At 41.2% G+C, this 16,733-nt stretch overlaps 1 protein-coding gene across 1 annotated transcript in view; it reads right to left on the bottom strand.

The window, feature by feature from the left end:
• Nucleotides 1–16,733, bottom strand: part of ST8SIA1 (ST8 alpha-N-acetyl-neuraminide alpha-2,8-sialyltransferase 1) — a 132,609-nt gene that overhangs the window by 44,137 nt on the left and 71,739 nt on the right. The window contains exons 3-4 of the mRNA XM_072875097.1: nucleotides 16,270–16,379; nucleotides 10,218–10,310 (exon numbers count right to left, since the gene is read on the bottom strand). Of these exons, the coding sequence (XP_072731198.1) occupies nucleotides 10,218–10,310; nucleotides 16,270–16,379 (203 nt within the window). The remainder of the gene's footprint in view (nucleotides 1–10,217; nucleotides 10,311–16,269; nucleotides 16,380–16,733) is intronic.

Genomic DNA, 16,733 nt, shown 5'->3' with positions numbered 1-16,733 from the left:
TATTTCCCAGGGATGTAACAGTATTTTCTTTAGGTGTGGACTGTTTAGGAGTAATCTGGGGGTTTCTGTGAGGCTATCTTCATGACTAGTAACGTGCACTTTGGCCACTCGCTAAGTCTACATGGTAAACATCAGGAAAATGATGGTGCTGAGATACCTACACATTCTGGTACTAACCCAGTTACAAGAAATAACCAATTTTGGATCAAAAAGGTGTTCTGATTCACACACTGGCTAGCATCAATGGTGCCAGCTGGCTAGCACAGAACTAGCACTGGTACCTGGAGCTGAAAACTCTCCAGTTAAAAACTACACCAAATGGCTTAGCTATGAAGCATCAGCTTCTGCCTTGCCTCTACTAGCAGCCTCTTAGTATTCATGCTTTCCAACAAATCAACTTGCCTACATGTCCTTCTCAAAGGACAGGCTACACTTACAGCACTGAGGGTGGGCAGAGAAGGCTTCCCGGACCCCAAAGCAGACTAGGAGGAAGAGATGGTCTCATCCACACCCTCCAGGATGTTTTCTCTTGGAAAGCAAGTCCAGCCAAAGGCTACATAAGTGCAAGAACCAACCCTCCCTGATGAGAAAAAAAGCCAAGTCAGGTTTTTGGTGGGTGTCAAGTACTGCAGTGGGAGCTACAGTGATTTACACCAGGAGAGAATCTGTTCCCCTAAAGGACTCCACATTGGTGTTTCTCTCTACATTCATCCTTTCCTTCAGCATCTATTCTAAGACCTACTGATTTAGTCTTCTCACTGAAATTCACATTGAAATAATGTCCTAAAATTTTGTTTGAGGAAAACATTGCTTTCAAACAAGCAAATCTTTACAGACATTATATGAATGGAAAGATTGTTTATGAAAACCAAAATGTCAGCAGAAAAACATTTCAAATACTTCTGCATTCATTGTAACAAATTCTGTCTGAAAATGATTGGCCAGATCTTGTCCTCGCCAGTTGAGAGTGCAAAAATAAAAACAGGGAGGAGCTTCTAAGGCGCAAGCTCTTGCTGACCAGCCTAGCAACTGGTTTCCCAACCTACCTTGCTGCCCAGACTGAAGACTGCTGAATAAGCTGCCGCACAGCCCATCAGCCTCTGCCAGAGATCAGCAGCGCTGGGATCTCACAAGTCTGCACAAATCAGCAGAGATTAGCAGAGGAATAAAACCCACCAGTCTTCTCAACTAGATTATCTCATTCCCAGCAATCCCCTCCACTGTTTAATGAGAAAATAGATACTAATTAACCTCTCTGCCTCTTTGACACCTATGCTTAACCTAAAGCTTTTGGCCTGTGGCTAAGCCCATAAGGATAATTCTTACACTCCCACGACCATCTCCTGAATTTGGAGGCTTTCTTTGAAGTTTAGGGGATCACACAGCTGCAGATGCTGTTAAAAGTGAAAGTTGTTTTTTAGAGATGGGAACAAAAGAAAAGGAGGGAATGTCACAATCTGACAGACTGCAGAGAAGTAGTAGTTTTCTGTGCTCGTATTATTTGCAGTCTTTCAGATTGCAGGATGCCTTGTATCTTCATTTTGAAAAAGATATATTTGCTTTCCAATCAATATCTGAAAAAAATCCAAGAGATAGGATAGTGGTAGAAAAATCTGGGTTAAAGCCAAAGACCAAAGAAAGATTAGTTACCTGAACATGGATTAAGCACTTAAAAGTCTTTTGGGTTGTTACCCTGAACAAACTTGCGTCATTCATACAAGACACTAAATTGCTTGATCCAGCAAAACACATATAAGTTATTCCACTGACTTTGAAGCCATTACTCACATCCTTAAACGTGAGGCACTTGGGTACACTATTCCACATACTAGCAGTAGGATTTAGAAGCTCTCATATCAAGTCCTACTGCAGCAATATAAGGATGAAAAAAATCACCTTAATTAAAAGCATTATTTGCTCAAGGACATATATAGCTTTCCCATTTCACAAACCTAATAATGGAAAATCAGACAGCTGGTTGTCTTTCTGTTTAGTATTGCTGGCACATTCTTCAATACAGTGGTCTTAAGAAGACAGCAGGAGGTGGGGGGGGAGGGGGAACACCAAAAAGCATCAGTCTTCCTGCAATGGCTTGCCAAGAAAATGAATATGTGTGAGACAATGTGTTAATGAATATCAGCACATATGGGCAAGCACTGGTGATTTTGGTAAGGCAAAGATTTGCAATTAAAATGCCATTCACAATAGAGATAGCTATGATTATCATCAAAATCCGTTTAAGGTAGGAGATCTATAAATGTGCATGTAAGATAATGCATCCTGTTCCTCTCCAACTCTATAATAAACACACATTAGATGTGAAATTTGAGGACTTTCAATCAGAAATCCAAATGGATTATTTTAATCCTGATATCTTCTCTCTCTGCTTTATGATGATCATTAATAAAACATTTATTTTTTGTTTAAGAGAAAGCATCAAACTATAATTTCATGACATTTCATTTATAATTTCCCATTTCATCTCATTATCAATTAGCCCTTTAAATTACTGTAACATGGAGAGTTTTCTAGAGTAATTGAACAGAGGCTCACCCAAAATATCAACTTTCCTGCTTTTTGTCTCAGGGGAGATTTTACTTGATCAGCCCGACTTATCTGACCTGTACTTAAGCACAAGCTATATGGATTTCACAGCACTGTCTGGGAAGTTCTTCCTAGTATCTAGCCATTGCTTTTGCTGATGAGGTATTGTCTCACCTCCACCACCTTACCTAACCGTGCCCCCAGGTAACTGTTACAGCTCTCCTCAGTTTCTCCTTCTCCTTTCTTCTCCCCTAGGAGATTAAATAACTTTTCTTCTTTCTTTCTTTTCTTTCTATTCTTTTCTTTCTATTCTTATGAGAATAACAGTTCTCATTTTCCTAACCCAAAATTTCAGCCCACTGGTTCTCATCTCATCAACAGCAACCGACATTTCTCTTTGAAGCTGATATATTTTGAGACTCCTCTAGATGCAACAATCCTTTCCTTGGGGCTTACACTTCTTAGTTCTCTTTCTTCCTGCTCTTTGCTGCACCTTGCAGTTGACGCTCCATGTTTGGGATTTGGGGCTTTTTTGAACACATGGTGCCAAAACCAAGTACAGTACCCCAGCTGATGCCATAGTTGAGCTTAAATACATCTCTTCATGCATTACACTTATTTAGATAACCCAACACAGCATTTGCTATTATGTAAATAGTAGGACATTGCCTATTCATACTCAGTCACTGACCTAACACCACATGCTTCTTTTCTGCAGAAATGCCACCTAGCCAATAACTCCCTCAATTTTTCACATTTTCCTCCCCACGTGGAATACTCTACATTTGCTTTTTCTGGATAGCATTCTGTTTAGTTCAGCATGCTTCTCTAATTTTTCATTATACCTTTGAATTCTAACTCTAATGCTTGCAGTGCCACTTCATTTGGTATTGGCTGCATATCTGTAGTGGGATAGATGCTTTTCATCTGTGTGACTGATCTACTGCTATGATTTCAAAAGCTGACTTCAAAATTGGAGCAGTACATATAGGGTTTAATTCAAATGAATTGAATTATTTGGGAATGTTTGATTCGACTGCAAAAGACAGTTCCACATAAGTCTCCCAACATAGGTTATGATTTCTAGATCACTGAAAAGTATGACATATGACTTTGCAGCCAAACTCTGCAACTTTTCAAAGGAAAAAAATCATCTAAATCTCATCTGTAAAAAGCAGAGGAAAATACAAAATAGATCAGCATTTTTAAAAGTATTCTATATACTTTTCTTACTTTAAAATAGATTATAATCCTGTCCACACTAGAAATTACGGAGAGAGAGGACAGATAAGAGAGTAAAAGCCATTGATTTAATTGGGGTCAAAGAATGGCTATAATAGCATCAAACTGTCCCAATCACAGCATGGCTTTGTTACAACTCCACATATTTCTGTTCATCAGCTAATAAATCACAAAAGCCAATCAGAAATTCTGGGTTTTTTTCCTGGCTCTGCCTTTGGCCTGGTCATAAGACTGGCAAATCCTCTCCATCACCACACTTTCGCTTCCTTTTCTGTTCAAATGAGGACAAAAATAGGTGTTCCTCGCAGAGAGAAACTAAGGCTTCAGTAGTTAATAAATTTAAAGCTTTTAAATGAATTTTGAATGAGAGGAGAGAAAAGGTTGACTACCAACAAATGGGGCGCCACGCAACCTCCATATACAGAAGGGTTTATTATAGTCTTGCCTCTAAAGAAGTGCTTCCCAGAAATTTTATCCCCTTGCTGTTGGCATAGATGTTCACAGACTCTTGCAGAAGAACATAAAACGGTAATTTTGCAATGTGAATGAAAACAATGATTCTTATCACTTTTGGAGTACTTCTAAATGAAATAATCTGAGATATATTCAGATACCAGGAATGAAAGAAGAGCCTCTATGTGAAATATTTAAAATCCGGTGATTAAATGACATTACAAGGAAAGATCTTCCCATTACCTGACTCCTAAAGAAAGGAGAAGATGAGCAATAAGGGTTTTCCTTCAATAACTTATCTTATGGGTGGGCTTTTTTCTTTCTTTTTCTGATCTTTTGCAATTACCAAATTAAAATGTAACTACCTAGGAACAGAATATATAGTTTTTACATGGAGACATAGTCAAGAGGAATTCTCATGTACCATTTTCATGAGTGTCAGCAACAGGCCTAATATTGTACATTTGTTTAATCAAAGATGAAGGAATCTTCTATCAAATTAAAAAATTGCCTCAGTTCTGTCTTTTTATTCTTAATGGCTTAAGTCAGTTGGATTCAAAGATGTCTTCAGGACTGAATCCAGGAAAGATTATTAGTCGGCTCTAAGATGCAGGGAGAACTGGAAAGCAAATTTAATCCCACTCAAATTTCGTGGGAACCTAATAAACAACAGCGATATTTAACTGACATTTCAAAGCTCAGAGGCAGAATCATTGCATTTGTTAGCCTTTAGTCTCATTCCTTCATCTTGCTTTACTGCAGGAAACTGGATGCAGCAAAAACTTGTCAAACATGGCAGAGATCAAAAAAGTGAATTAATTTACTGAAAAAAAAAATTCACATTCAGCGATGGAAGTTCGTACTGAGCTGCAAAGTGCAATGACTGATCCTAAATCTGGTTATCCAAGTTTCAGTCAGACTATTGGCAATGTTATACAACTGTTGAGAGACTCCACTATAAAGACTTAAATAAAAATATCCACATTTCAAAGAATGAAGTTAGACACCACCTCAACTAACCCTTCACCTATTTCTGTATTCAGAGCAGCAAGGCACGCTGTAGTAGCAGAAACACGGATCACCTACACCCTCACCCTGCCTCTGAAAGCACAGGTATTTCACAGAAATTTTCATAATTAATGTAATTACGGTAACCTCCAAAGCCCTAGACGCGCACAGGAATGACCCGGTCCTCATCCAAGTGGATTGACCTGATATGGGGAGAGGATATCGGACAGGGGCGGCAGAGCTCTGCCTCAGAGCCCGGCTCTGCATCCTCTGCGTGCACGAAGCTCCCGCTCTCGGGGGCCTGCGCCGCGCCGAAGCAGCCGCAGAGGAGAGACGGAGGCGGGGAAGGGCACCTTGGCTCTTCCCTTCAGCAGAAGGGCTCTCCTCTCCTGCTAGACCAGCGGCATCAGTCCACGCTCTGCCCCTGCCATGGACTGACGTGCTTTCCAGCGTGGAAGGGCTCAGGTAGCAGAAGAGTCTGAGCTCTCCCTTCAGAGGTGAGAAGGAGGCAGGGAGGGGTTTCCCCTAGGGAAAGGAGCAGATCTAATTACTCATCATACAGGGCCTGCGAGGGCAGCGACCCCAAGTCCCCCTTCGCCATCTGCTCCTCAAGCTGAGAGCAGCAGCAGCAGCAGCCCCCGAGCAGCTGCACGGCTGCCTGCTCTCCCCCAGGTGCAACATGTCTTCCTTCCAGCACCATCCGTGCTGAGAAAATGCAGCACCCTGAAAGGAGAAGGGGCAAAATCTTCAGACGATTCAACCAATTATCTGATTACATCTCAAAGACAGTGTCGGGAGGTACCTCGCGGGCTTCTGTCGGTTATACCAATCCTGAATTATGGCGAATAAAGAATGCTACCATAGTCATCGTGCCGTTTTCTAATGAGATTATTTCTACACAGGTCAGAAACACTCACACAGCTCATGGATAAAATACTCACCAACAAACATCAGTCGAGTATTCTCCTGGAGAATGCTTATGGACATGGTGTAGGGATGGTCTTGGTAGTGTTAGGTTTACGGTTGGACTCAGTCTTAAAGGTCTTTTCCAACCTATACGATTCTGTGATTCTGTGATCTGAAACTTACTGAGTGCTGGGAAACCATCTATTTGGACTATTATATCCACATTAATGATGATATATGTGTGCATGGGTTAGACAGAGTAAGCAGACATGGTGACTAGAAAGGACGATTGCCGCAAACAGCATTTGTTTGCAGATTAAATTAAAAGTTTAGACAAAAGGTAAGAATATTATTATATGACATTTGCAAGAGTTGTTGAAGATGGTTAGAAATTGCTAGAATTTGCTTCTCAAACAGCCCAGAGCCAGCGACTTCAGAAACACACAACATCCACACCCCAAATAGTAAGTCTTTGCATTTCTTAGTCAAAAATCTTATGCCATTGGTCAAAAAACATCACTACCTATTTAAGCATTTTTATGTTCACGTACGATCCACTGACTAGTGCCTCTCCACAGCTGCAGACAAGCGTTCATAATATAGAAACAATCACTGTACATGACATAACCTTCTTGATTTTTCCCAGAGTCTTAAGAACGGCTGTAGGCACATCACAGGTCTCGCTACTGCACTGCCTCTTTCCTAGCAGGGACTTATAGCAGCTACTCATGGAAAGAAAATAAAAACCAGGACAAATATAGAATAATCTTCTGCCTACAAAGTGGTTCCCTACAGATAAGGCCAAGCTGACTAGGGTGGTAGGGGAATGAAGTAGAAACATCAAAGATACCAACCTTTTGGCAGTCCCTCAATAGTACTGGGCAGTAGAGGGTGGGAGAGGTCGCAGTGGCCCCAGGAGTAGCTTTATGAAACATTTCAATCCCAATTGCAACTTCAAACCAGGATTTGACAAGAGAGGTAAGGTTTGAATGCATGGTGGAAAAAGAACTTTCACACAGGCTTAAAGGACTGTGAGTTCCAATACTAATTGAAGGGAGATGTCCGTGAAATATTTTAGACAAAAAAAGAAACTGGGGCAGTCATCACGAGTCCTCTTAGTCAGCCGGGCAAATTTCTATTGTAATACCTCCATTGTCAGTACTTCTGTATTATATGAACCAAAGTTGGGGTAGGAAATTCCTCATCATTTCTCATACCCAAATGAGAACTGAGCACAACATTCTACAAGTGAAAACTGTACTACCTGCAGAGTCATATTTCCTGCTGAAAACAGAGTAGGAACTTGATCTCTAATTCTTTCATTATTATTTGCTTACTCGAAGCTTTACAGAAGGCAATGTTTAGAAGGTATCTCTAAAGTCAATGTCCTCCCAGATTAAAATCTTGACTCTCCCATCCTAAGGCTCTAAGTCTAGAGGGAAATGGTGGTAGCTCAGATGTCACTCTGCAATAATTACTGCCAACAATTTAGTTTTCTAAAGGCAGTCATTCTGGTTTTAAAACTGCGCAGATAATTGCCTCCACGTCCCTGGTATGAAAACATTGCCCTATCCAACATGCCTCATCATAAATTATCTGGTAGGGATAAATCTTCTAGAAGCCATGAATGGTGTTGCAAGACCAATTCACTAAATCTGCCATGACACACTTGAGAAATAGTTGAGATGTCAAGCCTCATCAATATCAACCTACTTAAAGTAAGGACAAGAGAAGAGGGGAAGAATGATAATGAATAATAGCATTATGTGAAGCTAGTTAACTTACAGCTTAGAAACAGATACATATCAGTCATCAATCTGAATGTCCTTGAATTTCATGAAAGTCTGGACTTATATGCAGTCTTAATTCCTTAAAAAGCTTCTTTCCATAGAAATGGATTATTTGTTGACAGAGCAATAGTCTTCTTTTTCTATTTTAAATTCCAAGCTTTAACCTTTTTTTCCAACTCTAACTTAACACACAGGAGGTAAAATAATTACTTTGGATAGCGTACAGGAAACATCAGTAAAATATTCTTTTAAAAAAAGTCTCTTCCTGACCAGGCAGAGGAAGCAAACTGTCAGATCTCTCAAGAGCTCCAAGCCTCAGAGGAGGTTTCTGCCAATTTTCAGCGCTATGAATTTGTTCTCGGTCTTATTCTCAGTTAGTGGTTGTATATCTCCTTATCTAATCAATACACGTGCATATACATCCCACATTACATTCTCATCAAAGGTCTTGCATTGCAGTTATCATCCACTCATTTTGAAAACTGACACTGAACACAATCCCTGAACAATTTCCTGTTCCCTGTCTATTCCTTCCTCCCTTTCTCTTTTCTCATTTCCCTCCCTCTCCACTCCTCCTTGTGATATCCCCCTCTTACAAAGTAGCATCTCACTCTCTCCATCTGCTTCTTCAACCATCTGTTCACTCCTTCCCTTCCTTCTTGCTGGACAACTCCACAGTGTCTCTAGCATAGCTCCATAGTCTCCCTGTAGCATCACTAAAACTCTTTTTCCTTTTCCTCTTCTGTTCAAAAATACTAAGTACAGCGAGCTTTCCACTCTAGGCCTTGATGGAGGGGAAGGCGCAAAATAAATGTCCATGAGTTTAATAAACCTCTGCCTTGACAACTGTAAAATCCTCAGTAACCTTCATGTTTCACACTGCTCCTCTTCATTTTATCCAAAATGCCATGGCCAAACTGATCTTCCTTCCTTGATGGGATGTTCTGGCCATTTCATCCCACTTCTTAAATCAATCTCATTAGCCATCTACGTCCCACAGGATTTTCAGATTCCCCATCTTCAGGTCCACTGCCCTGAGCAGCTCCCTCTTTTCACCTAGCACCTGGTGCCACCCTCTGCCAGTTCTGCTTGGTTTGCATTGATCTCATCCCACAAGCATTTCTGTGCCTTCTCCTATTCAGACACTCTATGCCTGGAATCAGCTCTTGAAGCTGATTACTACTCCATTTCTCCCTTACTCGCGCTCTCTTTTCTACTCTGTCAAAGACTGTCATCTTTTCCACACACAAAACTAGAGAACCCTTCAGTTCCTGATAGAGGGGAAAAAATATTACATTTAAATACCATCAAACATCTATTTCCAAGCTTGTGCCTTTCTTCTTTCTAAAACACCTGGCTTTCTATTATGCATTTTATTTCCCTGCTTTGCTTCCTTTCACAATCCTTCACCTCCCAGTACCCGCATTATGCAGTTCTTTATGCCTAACCATTTCCTGTTCATCTGCTTGGTTTATGCCTTGTCTCTGTGTTTTTTAGTGAACATGGCAGGTTACTACCAGATCTTGTTCTGCCTGAGAACAGCCTACCTCATTCCGGGTGATAAACAAATAACATAGCAATTAAAATTCAGGAAGGCAAAATCAGAGAGATGGCGTTGACTTCTTTCTCCCCGCCTCCTTTCCCCTCTCTCATCAGCTACTGACATTTGGAAAATTTCAACCAACTCTAATAAACAACAAAAATTTGTCCCAGTTTCCTAAGAAAGCGAGGCTTGTATGATCACAACCTGACAATCAGTTCCATCCTAACCACTTTTGTACCCATAACTCAATATCAAACAAATAATATGAAGACAGTAAGGACTCAGAGGTTATCAGTGCTGAAGCAAAGAGAAACCCAAATTAGCATCTTCATTAACTGTGGGATGCAGCAGCCAGCTGGCCTGACCAGCAGCATAGTTTGGGCCACCCATCAGTATGTGCCTGGCTTGGAAGCAGCCAAAGCATCTCTGGCACGTTTCCAGCGCATGGTAAAGGGAGGGAGCTGGAAGCACTGAGGGGAGTATGGTAGAAAAAATAACTCTGTAAAAGCCAGCCTCCCTTAGTTTCCCTGCTTACAGTGAATGGATCAGGGGTTTAGTCTTGAATTATTTCACCTAACACCAAAGCATTGCTTATTTCATCTTTTCCAGATCCTTTTCCAAGATCAGAAGACCATTAAGAACATAACTCTGATGCACTAATACCTATAACACAGATGAAGTATTTTTCTTTTAGTTTCCCCCGACCAGAGAAGGAAAAATATGTGCTCTACCTTTTCTGAATTATACTGGGATTTGCAGTCACCAGCTGGGTTTTCAATCCAACGTCCTTGCTGTATTCACTGGACAGAGGAGGCAGGTTGCACCTGTGCACAGAAAGACAGTCAAGATTTTAAATTACATTCAGGATTGACTGGCTTCAACCTCAGTCTTTTTTAGTCTGCAAGTTTGCAGTGGTTTTTTTTTTTCCTAAAAACTTTTCCAGAAAGTTGCTTTAAAAAAAAAAAAAAAAGCAAGCTAGCTGTCCGAAAATGTAAAAGTGCTGTATAAATACTAGACCAGGCTCCAAATGTTCCCTACTGTACCACACCTATAAGCACAATAGGACATTTTTGTACCAGATTGTGGGGAAATGTAGAAATAAGGCCTTTTGCAGAGATGATCTTATGTAACTACTAAGCAAAAACAAGGACACAGACTTGGCATTTCTGACAGGCTGAAAGGCTGTGGAAGAGGACGTTATTATCTATAGCAAAGACTTTTTTTTCCAAACTCTTTTAAAGTTGTTTTTCACTCTGTTCTGTCTTGTTTACCAGTATCAGGCTCCAGACTGTTACCACTCTGTGGTATTACAAGCATTACACATCTTGCAAACAACGGGCGACTGTCATTTTTAGTATTACACTGCGGGGTATCTTCAGCATACAGAATTTACCAAGAAAACACAGAGAAAAAATTTAAGTGGTTATTTAAATATGTGCATCTCAGTTCTGCTCACAGTCTTGTTCTGGTGGGCAGGTTGATAACATAATAAAGAGAAAGCGACTGAGCAAATTTACTTTGGAAAGCAGAGCGCCAAAATTCAAAAAAACAGAAGTAGAGAGAAACTTCCCGACAATGAACAGTCCTAAAAGCTCCATAGTAAAGACCTAGGAGGAGAAGGAAGGTGCAGTAGATAAAGATTAAAATACATTCCAACAGTATCTAAGCCCATGCACTGCTCCAGAAATAACAATCAGGAGAAATATACTCAATATATAGAAATTACACCAAAAATGGGTGTCAAAACAATATTTTTCATTTCAAATTTGTCCATCTTTTAAAATCAAAGATATGAAGAATATTTTTAATGCTTAAAGGGCAAAAATGAAACCAAGATTCTCAGAGAAAAGTAGAATTTGGAATTTTTTCAGATAAAGACTGTCAGTTTTTTGTGTTGTTGAGTTTGGGAGTTTTGTTGGGGTTTTTTGTTTGGTTGGTTTTTGTAAAGTTTTGGGCTCTACCATAACCAAATTTGCCCTCCAATTCTTAAGTTCAACCATCAGAATCAAGACATCCCCATTTGCACATGCTGGTTTCATTGTTTCTCTGCAGCACGCTGGAAAAGCGCAGCACAGAGACGGAGCGCACGAGGTAAGGAAAGGTGAGGGGCACACTCAGGCACCAGCTCCTGCTCCCAGCGAGAGCACGTGCTGAGCAAATGCCGACCCTAAAGAAGAGGGTCAAGCAGCCCCTGGTTGCTCTAAGCTGTGCGGACAACCACCCCCATGGAGGACGAGGCCCCAGCACTGGAGGAGGGCAGGCAGCAGTGCAGAGAGTTCTTTCATGTTCATGACTTCTCCTCCCGGTACCAGGGAGACACGGGTTCCTTTGCTGCAGGTCTTACGCCTGAGAAGATCTATGTCATTTTTCTCACTGTCTTCTCCATTAAACTCTCTGTAGCACTCCACTTCTTCTGCGTGCATCCTCCAGGCAGCTGGAGTCAGTCATGAAACCCCTGAGTCCAACAACAAGAAGCTGCTTATCCGATCTTTTTATCTTAATAATTCAGAGGCCCATTTCCTACACTAGTGAGAGGCGGGAGCTGGGGAAGTGAGCTACAGTTCAGTTTTTACGGCAGTTCCCAGGGGCCACTGCAGAAACTGTTGGGCTCTTGTACTACAGGTTGCCATACGCTTCCGCCACACTGGGAAAATCAGTATTGTTGCAAGGAAAGCCCTTGTTTCCACAGCAGTCACTGCCTCCGTTGTTAGCATTTTCACTGACCTCTGCAGCGTTCAGCAAAGGGATCCAGGCACTTGCGACAGCTGAGTGCAGCAAATGAGGCTGCACAAATTCCCGGCTGCACCTCCACGTATTATGGTTTTGTGCAATGTCAGTGCCTGGAGAGGGCACTAGTGTGCACATGGTATACTCCCTGCAATGTTTGTTAATGCAAAACATCCCACATTCCCTAAGGAGAAACATAGTAATGCTAATTTGCATGTATTTGCATACAAATACCAGTTCTCAAAACTATCTTCCTAAATTCACATAATCAGCAAATGCCAAGGAGAAGGCCAGCAAAGTCCCACCTATATGGAACATAGATTAATTCAACCATGTTCACCAAGAAAAATTAAATTTCCAGGAAAGTTTTCTCCTTTTCATGACTACATTTGTTAAGATGTGCACAATGTATTGAGATCTCAGTTCAGAAACAGCTTCTAGTTTGGTCTACCACAATTTAAGATAAGCTAGACAACTTAAAAAGAAGCCAGAAAAGAGGAATCAAAATAAGAGGTTTCAGAAACCTCTTCCTGCACCTGCACTGGGTAGGGTACAAATTAATCAGGTTAATACTATTTGGAGAGGTTGTAAAAACCCGCTCAGTAGCAGTTTTCAATGGCAGGTCAAACAAATATTTGTGAAGCAAGACATATACGTGATTTGCCTCAGAGCAGAGAGATGGCATAAATTACTTCTGGCAGATTACAGTTTAATGCTCTCTGATTTGAATAAACAGAAACTTATAGGGCAAGCTTTTAAGAAGCCATTTTTGGTTGAAGTTTATTTAAAAGCGCTATGAAGGACCAAGATCTCTTCCTAGTTTTTATCATCTTAACATCTCAATAATGAAATTTCTTTCACGAGCCAGTCCCAGATGCATTATTTAAACACCTCTAATTCCTTTCATCAGTAAGTCTCATTCCCAGCTTGATCTGGATGAAATATTAAGAAATGGCCTGAGTATCCAGAGGAAACTCAGTAGGAAATCGGTTGGTTGACAGAAACTTCTTGGCCTTTCAGATAATTTTCTGGAACGAGTCAGCAGAGTGCCGACTGTTGTGCAGGTGAAGAACACACCAAGAAACAAAAGATTCATCCTAAGAAAGGTCTTTTTAATTATCTTACTCTTCGTCCTGGTATTGAGGAGTAAGTACATCAATGTGCAGGAAAGAAGTACTAGGACAGCATTTCGGGCCAGCATTTTTGACGCGAGTCTAACCAGAAGACTGCAACCTTCTAGACCCAGCCTTTAGGTGGGAAAAAAAAATCATCAACAGGCACAGCAGTTCGTGTGTGCCTTTTTCACATCTGAGACCTTTCAACTCAATTGGTAGAAACATCTATAAGGTCAAAATGAGAGGAATCCTTCAGTCCTCACTGGGCAGAAACAGCTCTTCTGGGTTTGGCCCAGACAGAAGTCCATGTCCTGCAGGTGCAGAGAATCCAGGCAACTTGGCTAATGCGTGCACATTTGGTAGATGCTATGTGACTATCTAGCTACTTTAGAATGTTATATATGCACATATACTAAACAGTAGGGACTAACATGAATTTAATATGTAATTGCAAACATTCATTTTTATTCCTTTGTGGCATCCTGGCCAACGTCGAGACAATAATTGCATAAGGCAGCTGAAAGCCGTGCTTCTCTGGACTTGTGTACAAACCCCAGAGTGCCACCATTCAACCTCCTCAGCTCCACCTGGGCTGGTATGGCTAGATGGCATGGCACAGCATGATTAAAAGATAACAGCTTGGCCTCCCCAAACCAGGACAGCCACTAGTCAACTTGAAATAGCGACAAGCTGCTTCTCGTTTCGGAATAAATTCACCAGCAAACAGCTTAGAGAACTCCCCGCAACCCCCTGCTATTTTACAGAGAGAAACCTTCTCTCTGCGAGACGTACAAACCACAGCAGAGCCGTGGAAAGTGGTTGGGGGAAAGGGAGAACTGTGGGATGTAGAAATATTTCTTCAAAATCTAATGCCAAGAAAATGTGTCTCTTCTGTCAAAATGCAGACAAAAACATTGCTTAGGGTTTAGGACCCAACACTTCTCTCTTAAAATAAGCGTTAGCAGGAAGGGAGAGGGCAATTCAAAATTTTTTCTTAGAAATAAGGATTACAAACTTGAAAACCAGCCAGGTATCAGAAGAAGAGCGTATTATAACCACACTACCTAAACGTGTAGACCATATGCCACGCACCTTTTTCATTGCAGATGCAGTGTGCTATGCCTTAGGGGCTGAAAACTGCTGCTCTTTTAATCTCTACCTTGGTACAACTGTGTTTTAGAAGATGCTTAGCAACAAGATGAGTTTAAACTCATTAATTAACCTTAGTGATTACAATATATCAGAGAAGATGGCTGCAGTCATATGACAGAGGTTATGGAAATACACTTAAGTGAAATCAAAAACCATGTGAATGGAAGAAAAGAACAAGGGCAAAACCTGGCATGACATTTCACACTGCGGAAATACTTTAAAGATATTACACAAATTTCTTTAAAAAAAAAAAAGAAAGAGAGATGTTATGCAAGTCACTATTGTGCTCCTTCTCTCTCAGCTCTCAGATTATAGAAATCAGATTTAGGAAAGATCAACTAAATCCTGCCCTCCACCTGCTATAAAAATATTTTCTCCCAGTGGTGTATTAGCTTCTAACCCTAAAGAACTGATACATTTTCCATAAATATGGCTGCACATCACTAATACAATACAGCCTGCAGGCAGCTACTGGGATTTTTGCAGGATTTTTTTCCCTATCACTTATTTCCTATGCAAAAAAAGTTCTGTAGACATAATGGTTGCTTTACCCTCCCTGGAGAGAAAAGGATTTTTCTGATCAAGCTACAACCACTGCTGTTTTTTTTTAAAAAGTTTCTATTGTTTTTGTAACTGATTGCTCCTACAGCATTTCAATTTCCCATTGCATCTAGGTAATATTACCATGGTATATACCCTGCAGTTTCTTATATTTAGTCTGTGGAACACCTAAGGAGTTTTGCAGTAATGGCAATCAGCACACAGCCTCTCTCCCCCTGCGCCTTACATCTTCTCTTCTGAGAATGCTCTAAGTATACATTCCCTTTTGCCTTTAGTTTGTTGTATTTCTTCACTTTAACATTGAAGGCATTTTTGGTCTTTGAGATGCAAACCAGAAATTACAGTAATACTGTTTGGTTTGCAGCAAATTTGTATGGCTTTATAATAAGCCATCAGGATCTAATAAGGAGACTTGCTAAAGTGGGTGTTCAGTATGCATCCATCTCAAAAGCCAAAGAAATGCCATTTCTCACCTCTTTGGGAGCATTTCTCCAGTTTCTCCCCCACAATGTTTTTCTTGTTCCTGTTTAACAGGGAGGAACTAATTTCTGTCTTTCTTCCTTAAAGAATGCAGACCTAGAAAGTGCCAAATACAATCAGGAAAGCAGTAGCTGGTTCAACATCCCTCCTGACAGGTTCTTACAACTTCAGGAAGGCTGGAGGGAAAGGAAATGTGAGGAATCCCAAAAAGCCTGCATCAAGGGAAGAGGTTTGGCCTTTCCTCAGACAGTCAGCCAGAAATCAATCTTGAGGGAAGAAAAACACGGGAACATTTTAGCTTCTTCCAACTTACTTCTTAAGCCTTGCCCCGTAAATCAGTACCTACTCATCTTGAGTTCAATGGGTTGCATATGATGGCATTTAGAGCTGCAGAGGACAGAGCACGTTGCAGGATGGGACCGTGCCTAACATTGCATAAGTAAAGAGAAAAGCAGCTCTTCAGTACCTCTCTGTGACACTGCACAATCTGTCACAACCTTAACCCCTCCATCTGCAGCTTGCCGCCACACTACACACACATTTGCAGAAGCCAGTCAAACCTCTCTTTTTTGCCTCTCCTCACGCTTTTACCCAAATCACTTGCGTAAAGCATCCTGCAAAGGGGTTGGGGGGTCGGGGGGGAAACGAGGCAAATTGTAATTGATTAATCGCAACTGAATAGCTTTGAAAAGTCCAAGACTTAGCAGGGGAAAGGGGAGACAATGTGTCATTGAGGTTTCTGTCTTACCGCATGACAAAATCTGCTTGATCTATTTGTTTGCCACAGCCGCTCTTTTTCAGGATCCCACCGTTTCCCACCACGGAGCATTTCTTCAGTGGCAGCTGGAAGGGAGTAGCCTAGCAACACAAAACAAGGACCGGTTTTACAGAGGAGAACACACGCATCTTTGTAGCAGCCGCTCCTGGAGAACCCGGGCAGCTGGCAGGGCTCAAAGTGACGAAAGAAAAGGGAGAATTAGGAGCTGGGGGGGGGGAACTACAGAAATTAGCTGGTAAGTAGACATAGGACAGTTCTTATCCCCGCTCCCCAAACCAGGATGCAAACAACGTGATGCAGAAGAAAACAACATCTCTGGAAAACCAGAACTGCCTAAAGTCCTGATGCAGATACTGACTGAGCCAGGCAGTCACGTCAGAATGAGCCTTCTAGCCAAGCTGCAAGGACACAGGGGAAAAAGACAACCAGGAAAA

Source organism: Ciconia boyciana, chromosome 1 (genome assembly GCF_034638445.1).
Source record: "Ciconia boyciana chromosome 1, ASM3463844v1, whole genome shotgun sequence".
NCBI lineage: Eukaryota > Metazoa > Chordata > Aves > Ciconiiformes > Ciconiidae > Ciconia > Ciconia boyciana.
This window is presented reverse-complemented; position numbering and strand designations above follow the sequence as displayed.